We start from the raw sequence: 25,083 nt of genomic DNA, 5'->3' as shown, positions 1-25,083 counted from the left end.
GAAGACAAGAATAATAAATAAATAAATAACTTAAATAATTGTTAACTGAAACTTTCATACAAAATTTATTTTGTAGAAATATGAAAGTAAGGATGAGAAAAACAAATCGTTTAATTAACAAATCATGTTGTGCAATTTACTAAGTAAATTGAATAGAAATCTAAAGCTTTTGTTATAAAATAAAATAAAATTACTCCCTAAAGGTGACCTACCAAAGCCCATATCAAACATTCTATCAGCTTCATCGTAAACCAAATATGTTACACGTTTCAAATTTGTCACCTTCTTTTTCACCAGATCAATCAGTCTTCCCTGTGAAAAGAGGTAAAATATTTCTAAAAATTAAAAATATTTTAAGAAAATAATTAGAAAAATATATAACTTCATAATTAATTTCAAAGAAAAATAAAAGGAAGGGGAGTGGGGGGGGGGGGGGGGGGAGTGGAGAGAGAATAAAAATCTGGCAATACCAACTGGCAATTAAAAAAACATATTCAGGTCATCAATTTGGGGATGGTGTTATGAGATATTTATTCAACTGATGAAAATGGACGGAAAATGACGCTAAGAAATATATTCAGTACTGTAATAGATGATTTATAATTTTAAACAGTTAATAATTTATTCACAATATCTCAAATCAACGTTTCGGATGAAATTTTTTTAAAAAGTAAAAAAGTGCAAAACATTGGAAAATATTAAAGTCCATTAAGCAGCATAATGCAATTTTTTTTTTTTAAACACTCACTGGAGTGGCAACAATAATCTCTGCTCCTTCCTGACAAGCCTTGGTCTGTTCCCACATACTGCCACCACCATAAGCACACACTACATTGATGTTGTAAACTTTTCCAAACTTACGTGCTTCATGGTAGATCTAAGAGTGAATGGAGTGAACGAAGACTAAAAGTTATAAATATGGAAGAATAAATTTGTAAGAAAAAAAAAGAGATAATTGAAGCCATGAACAAAGTTCCGACCTATTTTATAAAATATTGAACTCGCAGGTATGAAAGATGAGTTATGATTCAAGTGATTTATACCTTGAAGCTGGTAATCATGAGAAAATCAATTATATGAAAAGCTTACCCACCTGTTGTGACAATTCTCTTGTTGGTGCCAGAATAAGACCTACGGGTCCATCTCCTACTTCAAGTTCTCTCTGATGATTTAAAGAGTTAAAAGTGTAGAAAGAATGCTTGAATATTAAAATCTACAGCTGGGATAAACTAAATTATGCATCTATTTGCCAAGTCATAACGCATGTTTCATGTTTTGTAATTACTAAATTATATATTCTTCTACGTTATTAAGTATAATACCAATCCATTATCAATATTCAAGTGGATCAATTATTGAAATGTATTCATTTTCTAAAAATATATTTTTGAAACAGGGATCCTCAGATCCTACACAAGTTGTTTGAAAAAGAGTGAGCATTTAAAAATAATCACAACCACCACTGTTGCCGCAAGTAATAATCGTCACAATTTCCATTATTGTTATCATGATCATTATCACATCATTATTAATATTATTATTATAATCATCATCATCAATATCATAGTTATTATTATGATCATCATCACCATTATTATTATAATTATCATCATTAATATCATAGTTATTATTATAATTATGATCATTATTATCATAATTATTATTATTTCTATTATTATTATTATTATTATTATTATTATTGACATTATTAGTATTAGTATTACTATCATTATTAAATAATGTTCCTCCATTTCCTTGGAAGGAAACGTTTAAAGAAAGAAAAAAAGAGAAAAAATTACTGTTATCACATGACTCTCATACCTGGTCCATAATATGAACCAACAATGGCCATATGAAAGCTGCTGTTTTACCACTGCCAGTTTTGGCTATACCAATCATATCTCTTCCACTTAATGCAATAGGTACACCCTGAAAAAAGCAAGATGTGTTAAAAGTATTGAGTGTAGAGGACCCTCGTCTTCATTTGCACATAAAAGAGTATAAGAAAACAAAGTAAAACATGCTCATTGACTGTTTAGGCAAACTGCCATATAAGTTCAGTTGTTAAAAAATCATGAATTATAATGTAAGTTGCTTAATTGGAACAGCACCGTTACACATAAATCTTTCCAATTACATGGCATTCCAATTAACCGATTTTACAAGAAGATTTCATAGTCGGAACAACCTATCAAAGACTACATGCCAATACAGAGCTTCCTTTCATTTGTTTGACTAATATTTTATCCTCCACTTTCTATAAATTTAATACTGCATGTGTGTAGTTTTTATGATAGATGAGAATCTTTATATGTATATATATATATATATATGAATATGTATGAGGAACTGTCACCACTCCTTTCCCAAATACAAACCAAATGAATAAGACACATGAATTCTGTTTCATCATGAATTGCAATACATTATTCAATTCTAATCAATGCATCAATAGAAACAAATATAAATGACTGCATCATTTTCTGAGCTCTCATTAACTATTTGTTGTTATCCAAGATGGTCAAAGGGATATAGTATAATATACCACCATATAAAAGGGGCTGGATGGTGAAATGCCCGATGCCATTATAATAAACTGACTTATTTCTTGTTCATTTGAAGGCTAGGATGATTCCATTATTGTTATTCTCAACAAGGATATTTATAATTTTTGATTCCTTGGAAAAAAAAAAAAAAAACTTACAATATTCTAAAGATCTAAAATCATTCCGATTAACCAGCATGAATTCCAATTAACCAGTAGAAATGATATGGCAAAAATTCAGATTGTTTCAATTATCCGGCTGTTCTGATAAAGCGGTATTCCAATTATCAGCTTCGACTGTATAGTATCAAATACAATCACAAAACCTATTTTTTCGCAATTGATGGGAAAAATAATAAAGTGACAGAAAAAAATGTCCTTTAGGAAATAATCTGTTACACAGGAATTTGAAAAGACCTCATTGAATTGATCCATCAGAGGTTGAATTGGATGCCTCTGATTTTGTTTCATTTTTGAGCAAAATATTATAAGAGGAGACTAATTTAAAATATGTACTTGTACAAAACTAGCATGCAGTTAAAAAATGTTTATTAACAACTGCAAAACTTAGGAACATGCCATGTACAGAACAAAAATAACTCCTTCTCTGAAGAGATTCAAAGTAATGTTTGATAAAGAATTGATAAAATGCCGATACAACTAAGACAAAATCTTAATCCAAGGGACATGTAAAGATCAGTTGGCCAAAATAATCAAATGATATGAAATTTATGTATGCTATTGAGTGAGTAAAGCTATATCAGTACATGATGTACCTCTTTTGTTTCATCTGGACATTGACTAAATCAAGTATTGTCATTACATAATAATGGAGAAATCATAATTTGTAAGCCAAAAGCATGATTCAAGGTTATCGATATATTGATAAATTTTGGACTTGGTACATTGCTATAACAAATTTATCTTTAAGTTCTAAAATTAACAGGATGTAGTAAAAAGTAGTCCTTCTGAGCAATAAAATATATAGAACTGGATTTTATCCAGGTTTCTGTAGCATTAAACAGGCAGTAGCAATTGCTTGCAACCCTTAGGATAGGATACTAGGCTTATCACAAAACTCCTTCTACCAGATCTGACAGACATATCTTGGACAGAGGGTTAAAATCTCGACCACACTCGTCTCTTTGTTTGTGGAGGCAGTGCTCTACCACTGAGCTATTTGGATCCTTATGAACAGAACGTTCTTTTATGAAAAAATAAAACAACACAAATTTGACAATACGAACACATAAAAAATTCACCTTCATGTTCATTCATTTAAATAATCATTGCAGAGACAAAATATTACCTGAGCTTGGATAGGTGTTGGCTGTGTGTATTCTGATTTCCTTACAGCACCAATTAAAGCGTCATCAAATCCAAAATGACCAAAGCTACTCACTGGATTGGGGGGTGACAAGCCTGAAACCTGAAACATTTCAGCCATTTAGTATCTTGACAATCTGTTTATCGAGTTGGTTATAATAAAGAATTAAAAGATAATAGAAATTTCTTCAAGGGAATCAATTAAAAACAAATAAAGCAAATAAATAATTGAGTGAAATACCAAAACATAAAGATGACTTATAAAATTATCCAAAACATAAAGTTGGAGTTTATCCCAGTTTCTATATAGACCTTTAGATGAGCACTATAAAAACTGACCAACTGAAGTCATGAGTTTAAAAATAAATAGAATTACTATCAGAGACGAAAGTGATAATAGAAAATGTGATTAAACTGACAATACTGGAGATATGACTGTCAGTGCTTTGATGTAGAGGGAATACCAAGTAAACAAGTCACTCACATAAGTAAAGTTAACATCATCAAAAACAAACAACATTCCTAACAATGTTTCCACTGATGAAGCAATTAAAACTTTCCAATTAAGAAACTAATTGTCACAAAGCTGGCACCTGGATCAATACTGGTCCCTTTGCTTATAAAGCGAGTGCTCTACCAACAATTGTGATCTTCAAAATTTTATAAAAGAGAGCTATTAATAATCTTTTTCTATCCTTTGGTATAAGTTTTTAACATTTTTTTGTGAGAAAGAAAATTGATCATGCCCCAGCTCTAATTATCTTGTCCACATTTTTCAAAAGTTAGTTTATATATAGATATCCACTAAATTATTTAATATTACATAATATATTACTATTTCAAAAACACATCTATTCTGATCATTAGACACATCATGACTTTTTGTAATTATAACTTAACAATTTGTCATTTCCATAGAGGCCTATAATGCCACCCACTATATCAATAGATTATGATATACATGGCCAAAAGACCAAGCGGTGTCTGTATTACTGCAACCTTGTGGTTATGCAGCTTAAAAATAAGAATCTTTAATCAATTGCAAAACATATTCCATCTAAACAACAAATTTAAAATTAAGCCTTTAAACAAATATTTCTGAAATCAATCAGCCTAACTTACTGTTACATATTATCTCTCTATTACCAAGTGATATCTATAAACATAATACAGTAGAACTCGGAAATAGCGAGTTCGACGGGTCCACTCCTGATTACTCGCTATTCCCGAGTTGCCAGGAAAGGTCACTCGGCCGGTGGAAGAAAAGGTTATAATATTGCTGGTTATTTCCCTTGAGTGTGTAATTCGAGTAAAAGCCGTCGCCCCTATTTCAATTTCTTCACAGAAGTGGCAGAATGCTTCATTTTTTGTTCTTGGTTCTTTTGGGGGTTTTTTGGGTTTTTTTTTATTTCAAGTAAAATCATGACTAGAAAAAACAAGAACATAGAAGTATACATATTATATTAAATTCAAACACACACACACACACACTCTCTCTCTCTCTCACTCTCTCTCTCTTCTCTCTCCCCCCCTCTTCGCACTGATTTGGTCTAGTAACACGGACTGGGTTTACAATAATCGGTAATACAGGATTGTTTTTTTGGAATCTTGTAGCATCACTTGAATTTGTTGCTCAACTTTAACAAGAGAATCTAGCACATTTTCAGTGTCAGATTTTGCATTAGAAACATCCTGACTTTGTCTAAAGATTCAAGCATAGTCCTCTCTGAAATTTGAGGCGTGGTAACATCGGATTCCTCTTCCTCCTCCTCACAATCGATGTTCAAATCTTTGGTTATAGTAATAGATGACGCAATGTCAGTGACAGTCATCTCCAAGGTTGTCTTTGTGGACTGATCAATATTTATGTATTCATCAGCACTTATTTCCACGTTGGTAAGCCTGCCCATTTTATCAAACAAGTTGACAAACTGTTCATCTGCTTGTTCTTACTTACTTACTTATCCGAACCAGCGACCACCTGAGCTCTAGCCCTTCGGTCTTGTGCCATGACGTAAAAGTTAGACGTCTTTTGTAGTTGTTCCAGGTGACTATAAAGTGTGTTACTGATGCTTGGATTTGGTGGGAGGAATGTGCATCTCAGGTCTTCAAGAGGTTGACATTCAAGCAAGTGGTGTGTTACTGTTTCATTGGGCATCTGCTTGTTCGATACATGTATGTTCATCATCTGCCTCAACTTCAACTGTAGTGATGTCTGGTTCTGACATGGTGTTGAGACAAAATCCAGCGTGGATGAAACACTTTGTGATAGTATTCTGATCAACTTGGTTCCATGACGATGCAGCCATACAAAGAGCATCCAAAAGAGACAACTTGAAGTGTGTGTCGGTGCTGCCTGTCTCATCATAACTGTTGATAAAGCGGGATAATACTTTCTTGGGGTAAATTGTTTTCAGGGTCTTTATGATGCCCTGATCACAAGGCTGCAATCTGGCTGTTGTGTTTGGAGGCAGGAAGTGTAAGTTGATTGCTTGAAGGTCTGGCACATGAGGATGGGCGCTACAGTTGTCGACGATTAGTACAATTGTGCGACCCTTCAGAAGAAAATGACTATCCAGTTTGCGCAGCCATTCTTCAAACAAGCCACTTGTCATCCAAGCTTTTCTGTTGGAACGATAAGTTACTGGGAGGGTTTTAATGTTTTTAAAACACCTTGGCCTTTGGAATTTCCCAACAGCAAGTAGGGGCAGTTTTTCACTCACATCCATGTTGGCAGTGCACAATAGTGTTATTCGATCTTTGGGTACTTTTTGACCAGTGCACCTCTCTCCTTGCATGGCTAGCGATTTATTGGGCAGGCATTTGTAAAATAAGCCTGTCTCGTCTGCATTAAAAATATCGCAGGGTTGATGCTCACGAAGTATTGCCTGAAGCTTCAGCATACAGAATTTCTTTTTCTGCTTCAAACCGCCTTCGTTAATTGCAGCTCTGGTTTTATCTTTATTCTTTAAGATAGTTTCCAGGGAACTTGAAGCAATTCAAAACTCCGGACAAATTGCAGCTTTCGACTTTCGTTTTTGCTCCACTTCATCTATTATTGATAACTTTGTAGAAAACAGAAGGCACTTTCTTTTAGCTGCAGTGGACATAATTGAAACAAAGAATGGTAGGCTTGGGATAATGACGATGTGCAAAGTAGGAAGACAATCAGTCAAAAGAAAGTAGGTTAGTACAAAAAGATGGAAAGACAATGTGTGTGTGTGTGTGTGTGTGTGTATGTATGTGTGTGTGTGTATTTGTGCGTGTGTGCCGCGCGTGCATGCAAATGACTGTGTGTGGATAAAGTGGGTGGGGGCGGGGTTGAACACGGCCTTCGTTAACTACGTAATGATGGCCACGGGTTGAAGTTGATCCATCCCTAAAACCCACCCCTTCCATTTCCATCAAGATTTCGTGTATGTGTGTGGGTGTGTGGGCGTGTGTGTGCGAGTGTTTGTATGCACTAGGCATGTTTGATGAGGTAAGCAAGCGCATCACTCAATCACTGACCCACTGAAATGATGGTTCCACGCTCTCTCTCTCGCTGATCGTGTCGTTCGTTAATGAATGCTACTCGCTGACTGATGCTGCAAAGTGACGCATGTTGACATGGCTGCCAGTGCTTACCTCGCGTGTCGCGTGGCACCACATTGGGTGAATAATTGACCCCCACCCCCAATACACACACAAGCATACAAACACACACACCCAACCCCCACCAAAATTTGTTTCGCCTACTATGTACTACTACAGACTAGGCTACTATGTAATATTACTAGTAACGAAAAATAAGAAAAGAAAAGAAGCTAGGCTAAAAACATTTAAATCGCCCTTGTCTGTTGTTTTGCTTTACTTCGTTTGAAGTCCTAGGCTGGGGCAGGAAATGCTCGTTATTTCCGAGTTGACCTCTTTTTCATACTCGCTACTTTCATGCTACTTTTATTGACTCAAATAAGAGAAAAAAAACGGGGATTTAGATTTTACTCGCTATTTCCGAGTACGTTACTTTCATGTTCTACTGTATGAAGATAGAAGGGTAGCTGAGAGAGAAATATGCTGCCGTTTTATTAAAGCACACAGTATGTGCTATTTGGTTAACATTGCATATACCATGTTTTTAAAAACAACGGCAGTATGGAAGAGAGAGAGAGAGAGAGAGAGAGAGAGAGAGAGAGAGAGAGAGAGAGAGAGAGAGAGAGAGAGAGAGAGAGAGAGAGAGAGAGAGAAAAAACTCTGCAAGAATACTTTATGAATTGATTTTTTTTATTTTGTTTATAATTAGACATAAGTGGTAATGAATTCTATTAATGAATTCAGAATAAACAAATAACAACAACAACAAAAAATAAAGAAAGACTCACTTATAAAATCGCCAAATGTGCTATTATGCTACTGCTAAAGGGTATCAAAAATAATTACACCAATTTGCCCCATCCCCTTCCCTTTTGATCATCTTCTCATCCAAGGCCATCAAGGGTCTTGTGCCACTTTTGACATTTGGCGCCAGTGTGTCTAGACTAACATCACGAATATGAGAGTGTCACCAAAATTCATGCAACTGAGCAGAGGTGTCAAAAAATGACACAAAACATAATTGTAATTTTTCTGCTGAACTACCTCTTGGCAGAAAATGTTTGATACAGAAAAAACAGCTGAAAATTTCTGAAAAAATCCTAAACTCCCGGATTTAAGCGGAAGATTATCAACTCTGTTAAAATGTGGTGACTGTAAGGCACTACAACTACAAGTATTAATTGTTGGGTTTTTTTTGGCAGCGACAACTCTGCTACTGGTCAGACACCCATTGTGAGCATTGTGAGAAAATGTGAATAAAGAGCTTTTTCCAAGGCCTCAACTTTGCACCACACACAGTTGGACTTGACACCTACAAATCATAAGCTAAGCACTAAATATAGTTGTCATGCTTTACATATGGACCACTTTTTGTATTCCCATCCAAATTTGACCATAAAGCTGAATAATAAAAGTTTCCTACCTTTATGCCAAGTTTTCTCCGTAATTCATCCACTTGATCATGAGTGAGAGAATTGATATCCTCATGGGCAGTGTAGAAATTCCTTTCAAAAGGTTCATAGTCTATCTCCGAATGGTCACATGGAGGTAAAGGATCAATGATCTAGAAAAAAGATTGTAAATCAAACGAGTTAGAGTCAACAATTTGCTAAGCAAAACAGATTTCTCTAAGCAACAATCGCCAATCTGTTGTATTTGCATCTAATCCAGAGACATTTGAACTTATAATGTTCATATGGGCCAATATAAATCTCTGCAGATGAAAGACATTCTCATAGAACCACAAACTTTCAGTGGATATAATCAATCAAAGTTTAAAAAGATGCCATATTTAATTTGCCTAACCTGGACATGTAGTTTTTGACCTCCAAAACAGTATGGATGATAAAAAGTGAATGCCTGTTAAATTGCATTAACATGACTGAAAATTCCTTTCTATCTTTCCCCCCTAAGAAAAAAAAACTATAAATGGACATGCGTTAATTGAATTTGATGTACAATCTAAAAATGTGTTCCTGTTCTGTCTTAATTCAGTTTACCATCATTCATATTAATGTAAACAAAGCATGCAGTAGTGCTACTACTTGAAATAAAATTTTACAAATAGTTAATACAAGATTTTAGCTTAGTATGAATCAGACCAAAACAACAAAAAAATCCCACTGGAATAGAGAGTTAATAACTAGCACACCTTTTTACGTTCAAGAATGGGATTTCCATCACTGTCATAATCAACAATGTCTTCTTCATCATTAATAACACCAGCATTTGGGTTCTCCTCCATATACCGGAAATAAGATTCTTGTTCATCTTCACCATCAATGTCATCTCTTGTGCCTCTGGAAAAGTATAAAGAATAGATAATCAGGCATTGTTGTCATGTTGGCATTCTAAAGCATATCACTTTATAATTTTTGATGACTCAACCTTCAGGATGAAAACAATTTGTAATCAGACCAAGATGATCTTCAGACGAGTTGGCCATTGACCCCTTGCTTTCATACTTTGTTGCTTTGTTCAAGATAAAGATTATAAGAAAAAGAAAATATATTAGAAGATTGATATATAATATAAACAATTGCAATATCTACAAACACAATAAATTGTTTAATATCAGAATAGTTATATCTGCTTTGTTGTATTTCTATAATTAGTAATACCTATAAACCTGTAATTCCTGACATCAGATAAGATGAAAACTAATGAACTATGAAATCATGTAACCAAATGAATAGTTGGGAGTAAAGAAAATTTCTGTCAATTTGTCATAAATGGCCTCAAATTAGAGGATGGAGTTTAAAATGAAGGTGAGTGAAATAGTCGTTAATAAATCAAACATTAATAACATTTTTTTTTTAAACAATTGAAAATGTTACTTACTTATCTTTCAACTTGCTTTCTTCTGATGTAATTTTCTCTTGCGTTTCCTCCACAATTTCTTTCTGTATGGAAAAAAATCCTTTTGTTATTTGAAGAAAATATGCATCAATATATCATTTTACATAAGCAAATATAAAAATGGCAAATATACTGAAATTTAAAATTTCACAAAATTCACAATTTCATTCACGTTAAATGCTGAAAATAAAATCAGCTGACTTCTTAGAATGAAGTGGATGGCAGTAAAATTACAGTTATCAAGAATAAGATTTGAACACACCTCAATTCCAGCCATGAAGGCATCCAAAGGATCATCACTTTCATCACTCTTGGCTCCTGGACTGTCTGGGGCTGCTTTATAGCCGGATGGCTGATCATCGTCATCATCATCATTAAAATACCTTTTCAACAACGAAAAAATAATAAATAAAGGTCACTTATCATAAAGACATGTATACACAGTTTTAAATGAAGTATGATTGAATTCACTAATAGAATAAATGTAAGAGGATTAAAAAATATGTGCTGTAAAAAAGTAAATGAAAAGCAAACTCTAGCATGAGTAACAATCACCTAGAATAAATGGGCTGTCATAAATTATTTTAAGGCTTGATCAATTTCATGAATCAAAGTCATATTATGTAAACAGTTGATTTGTTCCATGATTAATACACTTACTCTTCCTCAGTTCTTGATCTGCGTTTCCCAACATTTGTGGCCATATAGTTCAAGGTGCGACCAGGAACAAAGGTCTTGCTTGAATTAGCACCTTGTTGAAGAGCAGCATACCCAGATGATGGGGTAAAATTATTGTTACTTGGATATCTATACCCAGACATTTTCGAAACTGTAATGTTCAAAGAAGTAAACAAAATGCTGTTATTAGAAACATTTCTGCAAAAGTTCAAAACTGACATTATATATTAAAGATTATAACAAAACTAATTCACAATCCAAAGATCAAGTTTAATAAAAAAAAAGTAGAGATTGTTTCATTCCAAATTTAAAATTGGAGACATATCAACCAACAGGTCAAAGCAACTAAAACACCTAACAAATAATGCAGATTTCAGATGACTGAAAAAAAGAAAAAAAACCCAACTTCCATCACTTTTGAGGTCATTTCAACATCAGTTTTCTGTTGTCAAAACTTTCAGAATTCACAAAATTGATATCTCCAACAAGTTATTATGGATTGTTTATTTTTAAAGTATTATATACTGCTGGTATTTCTGAACTTAAAACTGAAGTGATTTCATATCATCGTACAGCGACTGATTTTTCATTTTATTCTACATTGAAATGATTTCGTCAAAGATGGGGGAGATGTCATGACTTTAGGATTAAAAAAGGTTTTTTATAATCTAAATAGCAAACTTTTGACTTTATAAAAACCCAGACATTTCCATATAAATCTACTGTGAAAATTTCAAGTTGATTGGATGAATAATGACTGAATGGTAGCCACTTAACCCTTGAGGTGTAATCAAATCGGTCACAGATTTTTGATGGATTTCCTATACTGAAGTGCTTATTTGCAGTAGTACTGCGAATGATGATTTCATGGCATAATCACTATTCGCAGTAGTAGAAGCACTCTCCCGTCTCTGAAAATTAGTCTTTGTCCCCTCACTGAACACAACACTGCATTTTCTGTTCAAAATGGTGAGTTGCTGAATGGCTTGAAGTTGAATGAGAGTGTGTTAGTTTGAGAAGGAAAGAAAAGTAGGGATGATTGAAACATTTTGTGTGACTGAGAATTGAGATTTTGAACGTTTCAATCTTTTCTTAAAGTCTGAAACTTGACAAGATCATGTTTTGTTTTGTTTTTGTTACCTCAATACAATCCATGAAAATTTCCCTGTCCCCACCTCTCCGACTTGATCACTCCTTCACATCTTGAAATCTATAAGCTTATCTGTCGGATTACTTTAATGAGTATAGTTCTGATCCCATTTGTATTATTTACAGTTAGTTAAATATATTTTATAAAGTTCCAGGAATCTTTGTCTCTCTCTCTCTCTCTCTCTCTCACACACACACACATGACTCCTATCTTAGTGCTCCTACAAATAATAGAAGTTACCATCAATAAACTACCTCTACCACTACAGCCACCACCACACCATCATTACTACAACTATCACAGCAACCTCCCACATCATTATCAAAACTATAGCAACCACCAGCATCTTTACATCATCATCATCCTCCTCGTCATCATCGCTACCACCGCAACTACAACCATCACATCATCATCATTACTACCACTACCACATCGTTATAAAAACTACAGCAACCACCACCACCACAACATCTTCATCATTACCACTACTACATCATCACCACCATCACTACACAACAACAGACACATCATCAACGAAATGCAAAACAACAATAATAGTAATAATTTTTAAAAATCAATTTTTTTAAAAAGTATTAATAATTTATTTTTAAAAAGATATAATAATAATAATAATAATAATAGGTGGCGTTTTTATGCACCTCCATCGGAGGTGGCGGTGTAAAAAAACGAATCGTTTTTATGCCCCTCCATTGGCGATGATGGTTAATTAATGAAAATGTTGCTGCATACGTCCATGAGGTTTAAATAGTTTTAGATTGTAGTTTAGCACGCTGCTTAGTCTTAGTGATTACTGATGTACGTTTATACAATGATAATAAATTAAAGAATAGTAACAATAATTTTTTAAAATCAAAGGTAAAAAGAAACATGGCACACAAATACTCATTTCAAATAAATAAATAATTTTAGAAAATTAAAATTGAATTTTTTTTTAAAACTTGATAAGTTTTTGAAAAACAACAACAACAAAAAAAAAAGAAGAAAAAAAACAAAAACAAAAATGATGTCTTTCTCAATAAGGAAATTTATTTTTTTTAATGTCTACAATGGGAATCGAACCCCGTACTTTCAAGGTTAAAGTGACAGCTTGTCCACTACGCTACGGAGCCAGCTGACTGTTCATCACATTTAATAAGGTCTTTCTAAAACATTATTTTACCTTCAATGCAACTTCTATTTTCTGGTTTTATATTTCGATTTTTTAGATTATTATTATTTTTTAATAAATTTATTAACAGAAACATCCTACAGATGTCACAATATAACTTTCACCATGTCCAAATACAGAAACACAATATCGCTGATGAAATTTGGTGGAATGCGCATGCGTGACAGAGGTGCATAAAAATGATCCGTGCCATTAAGATACACAGAGGTGCATAAAAACACTACGATAATAATTATGTAGTTTATTTATATTTTGCGCTCAATCCTCTGTACAATAAATCTCTGCGAATAGAGGAAATCACTACTCGCAGTACTACTACTACTGCCACTGCCGCCTCTAATTCTAATAGTAATGGCTGTCATTATCCCCAGACACCTGTCTGGGGATAATGAAAATTTGTTATCCCCAGACACCACATATTTGAAACACCGCTCTTTTAAACAATTATCCACATTCCAGAATATGGAATGTTTCCAAATGCACATATAAATAAGGAAAGTTAATAAAATATCTATAAAAATAAAAACATAAAATTAACCAACATTAAATCATCTTTTACTACATATACACAATATGCGTCAACTTCGAAGTGGGTGTCATGGCCGAATGGTTTAGTCGTCTGCCCTGGAAGTTTTTCCAGAATCTACGTTGTGGGTTCAAATCCTGGTTCCGCCACTTTTTTTATTTTTCTTAGAAAGTTGAAAGATGCTAGTTTTTGAAACAGAGGTAGGTTTTTTTTTAAAATCTTTATATTTTACGTGAATGCATGCTCAAGGCGAGTTGGACGTGCAGCGGAGGTTGGTAGGCCAAAGGCCCACCTCTCTACTATTATGAAGACTAGCATCCTAGACTAGGGGGATGAGAATAGTCACTCCCTTTCAACATACAATTTTGGCGATAACTTTTAAACCAATTGAGATATCAGGATAATTTTTGTACCACTGTTTTTGTGTATTCAATCCCTTTATTTTGAGACCATTTTCAATTAAATCTATGCATTTTCAATTTTTTGTGTACCTGAATGTACACGACGGCGGATGCTACGGTAGTCTGCTACACGGATGCTGAAAAGTTAACTTTTGGTTGCAATGAAAATACTGGATGCTTTTGCTATTGTGAACAATAGGCACAATCTTTGACATTTTTCACTTACAAAATTTAATGCTAATGGCAATAGCACTCCAAAAACATTCGTGGCGTATAGTATAGACGTCTAAGTATACAGTTGGATGTTGCTGGTGCTGAAAAGAGTAGTTGTGAGTCTGTGAGAGAATTTTAGTTTTGTTTTCAACGTTGTTAGCAGTATCAAGCTAGCTACAAGTTGCACCTTTGTTGATTTTATCTAAAGTTCACCTTCTTTTTATTTTTATATTTATAAATAAACAATTATTATTTATCCTTATTAAGGCCACCCTATTCCTTCATTACTTATTCATAACAATAATTTTTGAAATTGGATATTTGTCACCAAGAGAAATCGAATAAATATGAAGTGCATAGTGAAATCAAGCATGCATATATAATATATGTTATTTGTATGCAAATCTTACTGCTAAATTCGATAGATATGCCAGATATATTTTTGCAGAATAATTTAAACAAGTAATTAAAATGCTAAATAATGAGAGAAAGTCCAAATAAAATTAGAACTCGTGTCAAATGGTTACAGACTATGTTATAACAATCTACTAAATGAACGAAAACTTTTCCACTCTTGTGAACCGTTCTGAACACGTTCCAGATGCTCCGCAATATCTGGACAGTTACCACAATGAGTACAAGTGAGCCCGAGGTTCCTCTAACACAGGTTGGCTGAGTAGTGAGTAGTCTGTCTTCTCTTGCTGGTTCAGAACCAGGGAGGCTTTATCCCTGCTAATCACTCACTCACTCAATCCAATGACCGGATGGTCGTCAGGGGGACTTGCGTGAAGCAGAAGTTACAGTCTTCCTCCGTGCCTGCCTGTTGCAAGCCCTATGTATGCTCCGGGACCGACATCTCTGTCCAATCTTTTATATTGTCCAGTCACGTCTTCCTTTGGCACCCTCTTCTGCGCTGGCCTTCGACTGTGCCCTGTAGGACTGTTCTGCTCAGGCAATCGTGTCGAGTATGGTGTCCAAACCAGGACAGCTTTCTATTTCTTCCAGGACGTCTGCTAATAGGAGACCGCAAAATACGACGTTCCCGCCCCGGGGAGCCTAATTTGTGACCAATCAAGTCATTATAATAATAATGATGATAATAATTATTATTATTATAACAATAATAATAATAATAATGATAATAATAATAATAATAATAATAATAATAATAATAATAATAATAATAATAATAATAATAGTAGTAGTAGTAGTAGTAGTAGTAGTAGTAGTAGTAGTAGTAGTAGTAGTAGTAGTAGTAGTAGTAGTAGTAGTAGTAGTAGTAGTAGTAATAATAATAATGATAATAATAATACTAATAATGATAATAATAATGCACCAACCACGCACATAAGCAAACTCAGGAGTACACCACCATACGTGTTTCATTTTGTGTCAATAGTATTACCATGAAAACTATAAAAAGGATTTAAAGATTTATGAATTTGAAGGAAAAAAATCCCTTCTTTGAATAAAAAGTACACGTGTACCCAACTCAGTTCATCATTCACGGAAGAAGTGAAGAAGAAATTTAACTGCTACAACAAAATATTAAAAAATGTGAACTGGAAGAATATTTAATCCGTTACAATTGACGTGTAGTTATTTGCACATTGGTTACAATGTTAATGCAGATTTTCATCTTATTATTTATTCATTTATTTTAGTGCAAATCGTAAGGAAAATGTAATCTGTTTTGAGTGAATATCTTGACGAAATGAAAGCTTCCACCTGTTTCTGTTTGAGCAATCAAATCCAGTATAATGCTTGCATTTAGCATTACTTTGGGCTTATTTGGAAACATGTCATAATACTAAATTGTTGAGGAAAAAAGTGGGGGGGGGCTGACAAAAGTTGGCAAGTTGATTTTTCTTTCTTGGTTTTTAAACAATACCAAATATATTTGCAATTTGGCGAAAGAGTGAAAATGGAGAGGCCTCTTCATATTCATTCTTTCGTTAGTATTTTCACGATCACAGGCTTCAGGCAGCCCCAACCGTTTTCTGCAATTTGGCATTATAAATGCCAACCTGTAGTACTTTTCTGATGTCGACTACGCAGAATTTCCGGTAGGCGGATATTTCAATTTCAAAACAAAACCCTAGGACGAGGAAAGAATGAAAAACAAATATTAAAGTCTAAGAAAAGACTACAAACTATTACGGTAAAACTGGGTGAAACAGCGTAGGCTTATGAACGCTGTAAATTCAATCGTCAATAATAAATACGCAGCATCTTCCAATTAGATACGAGCCACGACCGGGTCCTTTTTTGGATAAAATTTTCAAACTCAACAAATCAACTTAATTTGACCCAGTCAGGAGGATAGGAAAAAAACATATTTGTTTCTCTGCGACCAACGGTTCCAGAGTTATTTATATTTGTGGCATGAGGTTGATTTTGTTCTGGCCCTGGTCGGGCCCTAGCTGGGAGGGATATAGTCATATGATGTACACTCTACCTAAGATTAAGATATTACATTCATTAAGTAGATTAGACAAACTTAGAGCAATAGCATTATTATGTCATCATAGTATCTATCTTTAGAATTTTGGGAGATGACATTTTTTGTCTTGTAAAACGTAAAAATCTCTCTCTTTTTGCACTGTTTTATTTTTTTATTTTACATTTTTTATTATTTGTTGTAAACATTTGTTGAGCAGGGCTGAGAATCTTCCGCAAATGGTATCTAGTCTAGTCTAGATAGTATCTTCTAGTTTATTTATCTCCGCTCATCCCCATCACAATTCCTCCTTTTTCAAATTATGTTTTGGTTAATAAACAGCGATATTGAGAATTTCTCAGAAATTTGCTGTGTCAAACATTTTCCTCAAAACCACAAAATCACAATTATGTCTTACGCTGTGATTATCCCCAGACACCTGTCTGGGGATAATAAAAATTCGTTATCCCCAGACACCTGTCTGGGGATAACGAATTTTCATTATCCCCAGACGCATATTTGAAACTCCGCTCTTTTAAACAATTATCCACATTCCAGAATATGGAATGTTTCCAAATGCACATAGAAATAAGGAAAGTTAATAAAATATCTATAAAGACATAAAATTAACCAACATTAAAATCAGTTGTTGCTACATATACACAATATGCGTCGACTTCGAAGTGGGTGTCATGGCCGAATGGTTTAGTCGTCTGCCCTGGAAGTTTGACCAGAGTCGACGTTGTGGGTTCGAATCCTGGTAACGTCACTTTTTTTTAATTATTTTTTTTTTAAATTCCGTCTTCTTTTTACAGAACGTTGAACATCCATCCTCCCCCCACCTCTTTTTTTAAATATTAAACTCTCTCTCTCTCTCTCTCTCTCTCTCTCTCTCTCTCTCTCTCTCTCTCTCTCTCTCTCTCTCTCTCTCTCTCTCTCTCTTGGTTTTTTTCTAGTTTCTAGCAAATATTCGACCCCACTCCGATCTCAAATAGTGTCTAAAAAGAATAAATAATTAAAAAGCAAACAAACAGAAATATTCAGAGAGCGACCAAATGGTCAGATAGAGGATAGATATAATAATAATAATAATAATAATAATAATAATAATAATAATAATAATAATAATAATAATAATGATAATAATAATGATAATAATAATAATAATAATAATAATAATAATAATAATAATAATAATAACAGTTATAATGATGATAGTAATAATAATAATGATAATAATAATAATAATAATAATAATAGTAATAGTATGATAATAAGAGTATTAATAATAAAAATAATATTATTATTGATAATAATATAATAATGATTATGATGGTAATAGTAATAATAATAACAATTATTACAATTATTATTATCATTATTATTATTATTATTATTATTATTATTATTATTATTATTATTATTATTATTATTATTATTATTATCATTTGACCAAAACAAAAACAAAACAATAATAGATCCAGACCAAATTAAATAATGAAATAATATTATCGGAGAAATAAAAAATTCAACTGATTAAAAAAACTCTTGCTCGGAACTCGGAACAAAAGTGAAAACAATGAACATCAATTAGAAAGAAAGAAAAAGTAAAAAAAAAAAAGTTTGTGTGTGAGGGGGGGGGGGGGGGGGGGGGGGGGTTCGCAACTGGTTCCAATCTGTGCAGCTAAAAGTAAAAGGAGTAAAATGAAAGGTGGCCTAACCCACTGAGCTGTCTATCCACACCGCTATCGGAATATCTTAAATTCATATATGAGCTAAACATATTTCCACCATTTTTGCTTCCTTGTTTTGGTAGTTATTTTCATCTCTGATTCGAATAAAAATATGATGTTGGATCAAGTTTTGTGGACGTGTGATACTAAATTATATTGTCTTGTGCGAAGCAGACAGGAAAATAACAGGTGTCGGTTTTGGGCTTTGGGGCGAACAACACCATGGCCTAGGAATTCGTCCGCGAAATAAAAAATAATTCCCGGTCATCCCCAAAATTGTGGCCAGAATGAGCAAATTATAGAAACAAGAGAATATCAATAAAGTTAACAGGTAGGTAGGTAGTGAAAATTTAAATGGTTGGTGGACTATAAACAGATTTGATGATTAACAACTTTCTTCCTGGTTGAAAATAAAAAGTCGAATTGCCAGTTTGACGTTTTCAGATCAAAGTAACAAAAGAAATTTCATTGATCCATTTGCTTTAAAATAATTTTTTTAAAAGAGCTGGATTTGACATTTGATCATTATTTACTTTCATCTTGTGTTAAATATCACTTGATATATTAACTGTTTTGGGACACAACCACTAGTATTTTTTCCAGAATATTTGGTATTTTTCACGCCTAGTTTGGCATTTTGCATAAAATCTTTCTGCCCACTTGCTACATGCGTCTGGGGATAACAAATTTTCTTGGTGTCTGGGGATAACAAAAATTGGTTATCCCCAGACACCTGTCTGGGGATAACGAATTTTTATTATCCCCAGACAGGCGTCTGGGAATAATGACAGCCTATGTCTTATGTCATATTTTGACACCTGTGCTCAGTCTCGTGAAATTTGGTGACGGTCCCGTTTTTATGACGTCGGGCCAGACAGAATGGCACCGGATGTCACAATTGACACAGAAGACCAGTGATTTTCTTTGATTAGTTAGTTGATGGTTGAAGGGGAAAGGGAGGGGCAAATGGGCCTGGATTATTTTCTATGTTGTAGGTACCTCTTGCCTTTTTAATAAATCAATCTCTCTCTCTCTCTCTCTCTCTCTCTCTCTCTCTCTCTCTCTCTCTCTCTCTCTCTCTCTCTCTCTCTCTCTCTCTCTATCTATCTATCTCTCTCTCTCTATCTATCTATCTATCTCTCTTTTTTTTTTTTTTTTTTTTACCTTTTGGACTATGGCTTTAAATGGGAGAGATTCTTGGGTTGTATTTATAAGCTGAATAACCACTAGGTTTCGGTAACAAAGATATATAGCCTGCTTTATAAAGTAAAAATCAAAACAAAACAACACTTTCTTTTATTTTAATAACATTGTAGGCCTTTAAAATGTGGAAAGGTCAATTCATTAAATGTTTACAAAAAGTAAATAATGTCTAATGATGAGAATGGATTTATACTAGTAGTATCGAATGGCTACACCTCTATTTTGAATCTTTTAATCCATTCTTCAAATTCTTTTCCTGCCTTATAGGCTGTCTCGTAGCCTCCTGATAGGCTTGTCACTGGGCAGTGGATGACGATGTGGTCCATTGTCTCAGGGCCTCCTTGGCAATGACGGCATGCATCTGATTCTCTCAGATTCCATCTATGCATGTTAGCTGCGGTTCTGCCATGTCCTGTCAAAATGCGGTTGGAGGTGACCCAGCATTTTCGGTTATTGCAGAGAAAGCCAGGTGTTCTTTCTGTTGGGTCGGGTATGATGTCGCCTCCCCTGGGGCTGTCTTGGTTCCACATCGACATCCATTCCTCTTTCACGTTGAAATGTTGTCTTGAAGTTTTAAAAGGTTTCCTTGATTTCAGTCTTGACGTTGTTGGGGCTTCTTCTAGGACCTCCTTCAATGGGACCCTGTCAGTGACCCCTCAATTTTGGCATGCATTCTTTGGTTTAATTCTTGTCTTCTGATATCAGGCGGTGCTATGCCACTTAGTGTTGGGAGCCATTGGGTTGGGGTTGACTTGAGCCATCCTGTTATGATCCTCATTGATTCTCTTAGCTTGACAACAATCAGTTTGGCATGTGGGCTCCTCATCCAGACTGGAGCGCAGTATTCTCCCACGTTATAGCAAAGTGCCAAAGCAGATGTTCTAAGTAAGTACTTGTTGTGAGGCTCCCCAATTAGTACTTGCCAGTTTCCTCAGGATACAGTTTCTTTTTGAGATCTTGTTTGCGTTTCCTTCGAGATGTTTGCGGTAGTTTAATTGTCTGTCCAACGTGACACCTAGGTATTTTGGGTTGTGGTCTGAGGGCAGTCTGGCATTTCCAGCTATGATGTTGATTTCTTTTTTGGCCTCTCTGTTGTTGAGATGAAATGTGGTAGATACTGATTTGGAGGTGTTCATTCTGAGATACCATTTGTCAAAAAAGATTTTTAGTTGTGTCGTGTCTTCACTGAGAGCTTTTTCAATTTCTTTCCAGTTGTTTGATTGGTAGGCCAACGCCCAGTCATCCGCATAGCCAAGTTTTAGTGATTGGCTGCTTGGCATGTCGCTGATATATACGTTGAAAAGTGTTGGTGCTAATATACTGAGCCTTGTGGGACTCCATTTTTTATCTTTCTTGTTTGGCTTTTGTCTCCCCCCAGCATAACATGGAATTGTCTTGTGCCAATCATGGTTGATAGCAGCTTCAGAGTCTTTCTGCAAGGAATAATTTTTGCCAGCTTTATACTAGTAATAGTAATATATTACATAATACTAATACAAAACTATGTTCCTGTTATTTTTACACTTTGCTTGCGTTTGGTTGATAAACCGAGACATTTTCCTCCTTTTTGACAAATTGCTACTATCATCACTGAATAAAAAACATTCACTAAAACCTTTACATCAACATCCCTACCACCACTACTACTACAAATAACACCACATCATCCCTATCACCACTCCTACAACAACCATCATCCCTAGCACCACTACTACTACAAATAACACTACATCATCATTCCTACAATAACTACCACTACAACCACCACCACCACATCATCAACCCTACTCCCACTACTACTACAACCACCACAACATCATCCTTACCACCACTACTACTACAACTACCATCACATCATTCCTACCACAGCTACTACAACCACCACCACACAATCATCCATACAACCACTACTACTACAATCACTACACAACATCATCCCTACCATCGCTACTACCACAATCATCCATACGACCACTACTTCTGCAATCAATACCACATCATCCCTACCACCACTACTACTACAACCACCACCACCACCACATCATCATCATCCCTACTACAACCACCAAATGTTGAAATTCCACTAAGTCGTGTCAGAAATTGCTGCGAGACAAATTTTGGATCGCATCTCAGTAAATTTTAGTGGAATTCAAATTTATAGGTTTTGGTTACATGGATGGGTCATGATCTTCACGATGAAAAATTTCTTCCTTTTTTGTGAGCAGTCATTCTCACCCCTGATTTGTTGAGTGTGTTTCTCTTAGTGAGTGGGGACCTGTGCTTTTGTCAGGATGAAACATCTCAAACTAAATACTGATACTGATAGTATTACTGATAGTATTGGAATCTACACATGTCCTCTATTTGAACCAGTTCCCCTTTACTTTGTCTCACTTTTTCTTTGGTACTTTAATTGTAATTCTATTATAACTTTTTTTCGATCCCATTTTCTTCCTTTTTACTGGTGCTGATATGACCTAAATATGTTGCAAGCGCCGTAAAACCCTTAAAAACAAACCAACTTCGAGATAGTCAAAAATTATTTATGCATTTGTTTTTTGTTTTTTTTGCAAATTCCAATGGATATTCTCCAGATTGAGTTGTTGAGTGGACAAAAAAGTAAAATATGTTATTTGATTCGCTTAAGAGCCTTTTCCTTGAGGCTCAAGACTCCAAGAATCAGCATCAGATGATCCAAGCCTTCAGTCAACTTTATTCTTCTGTAAGTATTTATGATTGGCACGATTTACAATGCTTCGTATTGAAATAAATTTTAAAAGTCATGCCTCAATAGTCAAATATCTCAACATGTTGGAACAGGATGAGGTTGTTTTTTACCTCTTTTTGTGAACCATATTAATCATTCGATTTACAAGATTCTCCTGGGTTGTTGATCAAGAGATGCAAAATAATTTATGAAGTTAGGGTATTTCCCACTCTACAAATCACCAGTAAGAACCCATCTGGACTATGCCAATTATATCTAGTCACCATACATGATAAAACACATTGAAAATTTAAATGAAATGATAGAGGGAGTACAGAAAAGAGTGATGAAACAAATTCCTGGTATAATAATGTAACTTTTTTGTACCACAAAGACAGATTACAGAAACTGAAATTACCAATACTGAGTTACAGGAACGGAAAGAAAAATGTCATATGATAAAAGTATACAAAATAAGTGGGACTTGTGACAGGGAGGTTGGAATTTTTTTTGTAAAAGTCTGAAAGTAAGTATTATAAAAAATCAGCACTAATAAACTAATAAATCATCTTGATTTTATTTATCGGGAAGTGAGAGAGCGTAGGGTGAGTGGAAGGGGTTACTCATTGATAAAGAATTATAACTTTCTAAAAGGCAAGACTGAATTTATTTCAAATTATAATAATTACTTCCATTCAAATTATTTTTACCAAGAAAATAATAACAGGAATGGAACTCTGATGCCTTTTTTTTCTTGTGTTGGTAGTTAGTTGGCCTTCAGTTTAATGTAAACAAAGCATTTCTCAATATTTGGCGATAATTTAAACAGATTCTATGATTATATTATCATTATATTTGCAGGCATCTTTATATGTGACCATAACTTAAATATATTGTAAAAAAATTATTATATCATTATATTTGCAAACATCTTTAGATGTGACTATAGCTTCAACAGAATATAAAAAATTATTGTATCGTCAATCAATCTCTCTCTCTCTCTCTCTCTCTCTCTATATATATATATATATATATATATATATATATATATATATATATATATATATATATATATATATATGGCCATAAATTGAACTTGCTGTGCCTTCATTAACTTATCCATCTTTGAATACATGCAGATGCCACTTGACGCCTTTGTGGAAGAATTCATTCGCCTTTGTAGATATTCTATGGTGGTATATCAGCGTGAACCAGCTGTAGAGAAGACCATAGAGTTTATCTCAAAGTCTGTTGCACATCTGGCAAGAAAGGATGCTGAAAACAAAAGTGTCAACAAATCAATCAAAGAAAATGAGGTTGATGAAAACCAGACCTTGTCTGATGAGGAAGATGATGAAGAGATGCATCCACTATTATTAAGATTCTTTGAGTTTCTGCTGGAAGTAAGTTTTGATCATCAGTTTTTGAAAAAAAGAAAAAGAAAAAAATTACGACAGTTCAGAAAAGTTAACCATCCTCTCCCCATCCTTAATTCTTCCTTTGACAATAGTATCTCAATAAACCATTGAATGTAATAGTTCATGATTTTTTTCTTAATTTGGTTTTGTTTGTGAGAAGTCGTTGATTTTAAAATAATAATGAAAGATCTTTGAATTTGTAAAAAAAACAAATGGCCTTATATCTACCTGCAACATGAACAAGACTCCTAATCATATCTCTCATTACTTGCTCTTCTTTCTTTGTGTTTTGTTCAGGTTCATAGTTCCAAAGAACGGGCAGTTAGATTTCGAGTGTGTCAAATGATTTCTCGCTTGCTTCAAAATCTCGGAGAGGGTGCTCAGATTGATGACTCACTTTATGATGATATCTACAAATGCATGTTGGAGAGGGTGAGGGACAGGTGTCCAGCTGTCAGGGTACATGCTGTCCTTGCCTTATCTAGATTACAAAGCCCATCAGATGAGTCGTGTGTCATCACTAAAGGTAATTCTTTTTTAGAAAAAGACTTTCCTGATTTGTTTTGTTTTTCTAATTCATGAATGTCAGCTTTGAACAAGAGAAAAGAAAATGTATTTTAACTCTTCTTTTTTTTTTTACTTCACATTTTTACTTGCTCAGTGAGCATTAGACAGCTACGTTATTCCACTAGATTGAAACAAATTTCCATTACATGCAGTATAACAGGCTTGATGGGCATTATAGCCACTCTTTTAGTACCGATTCTTATTGCTCAATACCTGAATTTACCATCACCTTAACCGGGGACACGATGCTAAGATCAAGAAAATGACTTTTGCCTATTGTGAGTAACAATATTCACTGTGATTTAACAATTATTAAAATATAGATACTCAATTCCCAGTTTTGGCTGAAAAAATACTGGTTTGAAGCTAAAATTTGGTTACGGGCAACATTAGTCAAATTCTAGTGCAGTCTTCCGAGGAAAGCACCCACCACTTCCTGCGTCATCACAACCACCACAGCATCATCTTCGCTACCACCACCACTCACATCATCATCATCATCATCATCATCATCATTACTACAAACACCACCTTAATAGAATATTTTCACTACCA

The 25,083-nt window shown here is 34.3% G+C and overlaps 2 protein-coding genes across 3 annotated transcripts in view; one reads left to right on the top strand and one right to left on the bottom strand.

Annotated features, from left to right (window-relative positions):
- LOC144965394 (ATP-dependent RNA helicase DDX42-like) overlaps nucleotides 1-14,837 on the bottom strand; it is a 29,768-nt gene extending 14,931 nt beyond the window's left edge. Inside the window, exons 1-11 of the mRNA XM_078900692.1 lie at nucleotides 14,474-14,837; nucleotides 10,964-11,132; nucleotides 10,566-10,686; nucleotides 10,286-10,347; nucleotides 9,597-9,744; nucleotides 8,868-9,008; nucleotides 3,855-3,974; nucleotides 1,822-1,929; nucleotides 1,094-1,162; nucleotides 749-877; nucleotides 213-312 (exon numbers count right to left, since the gene is read on the bottom strand). Coding sequence (XP_078756818.1) covers nucleotides 213-312; nucleotides 749-877; nucleotides 1,094-1,162; nucleotides 1,822-1,929; nucleotides 3,855-3,974; nucleotides 8,868-9,008; nucleotides 9,597-9,744; nucleotides 10,286-10,347; nucleotides 10,566-10,686; nucleotides 10,964-11,124 — 1,159 coding nt within the window. The 5' untranslated portion in view covers nucleotides 11,125-11,132; nucleotides 14,474-14,837. The remainder of the gene's footprint in view (nucleotides 1-212; nucleotides 313-748; nucleotides 878-1,093; nucleotides 1,163-1,821; nucleotides 1,930-3,854; nucleotides 3,975-8,867; nucleotides 9,009-9,596; nucleotides 9,745-10,285; nucleotides 10,348-10,565; nucleotides 10,687-10,963; nucleotides 11,133-14,473) is intronic.
- Nucleotides 14,838-16,494: 1,657 nt separating this feature from the next.
- The window catches only part of LOC144965393 (condensin complex subunit 3-like), a 34,518-nt gene continuing 25,929 nt past the window's right edge, over nucleotides 16,495-25,083 (top strand). The window contains exons 1-4 of one of the 2 annotated variants that reach the window (XM_078900689.1): nucleotides 16,495-16,621; nucleotides 22,431-22,558; nucleotides 23,683-23,946; nucleotides 24,259-24,487. In XM_078900689.1, the coding sequence (XP_078756815.1) occupies nucleotides 22,463-22,558; nucleotides 23,683-23,946; nucleotides 24,259-24,487 (589 nt within the window). In that variant the 5' untranslated portion in view covers nucleotides 16,495-16,621; nucleotides 22,431-22,462. The remainder of the gene's footprint in view (nucleotides 16,622-22,430; nucleotides 22,559-23,682; nucleotides 23,947-24,258; nucleotides 24,488-25,083) is intronic. The other variant, XM_078900691.1, reaches the window with a different exon arrangement.

Source organism: Berghia stephanieae, chromosome 2, assembly GCF_034508935.2.
Source record: "Berghia stephanieae isolate SIO BIC M18660-M18661 chromosome 2, UCSD_Bste_1.3, whole genome shotgun sequence".
Classification (NCBI taxonomy): Eukaryota; Metazoa; Mollusca; class Gastropoda; order Nudibranchia; family Aeolidiidae; genus Berghia; species Berghia stephanieae.
Note: the sequence above shows the minus strand (reverse complement) of the source record. Positions and strands in the feature narration are given on the sequence as shown.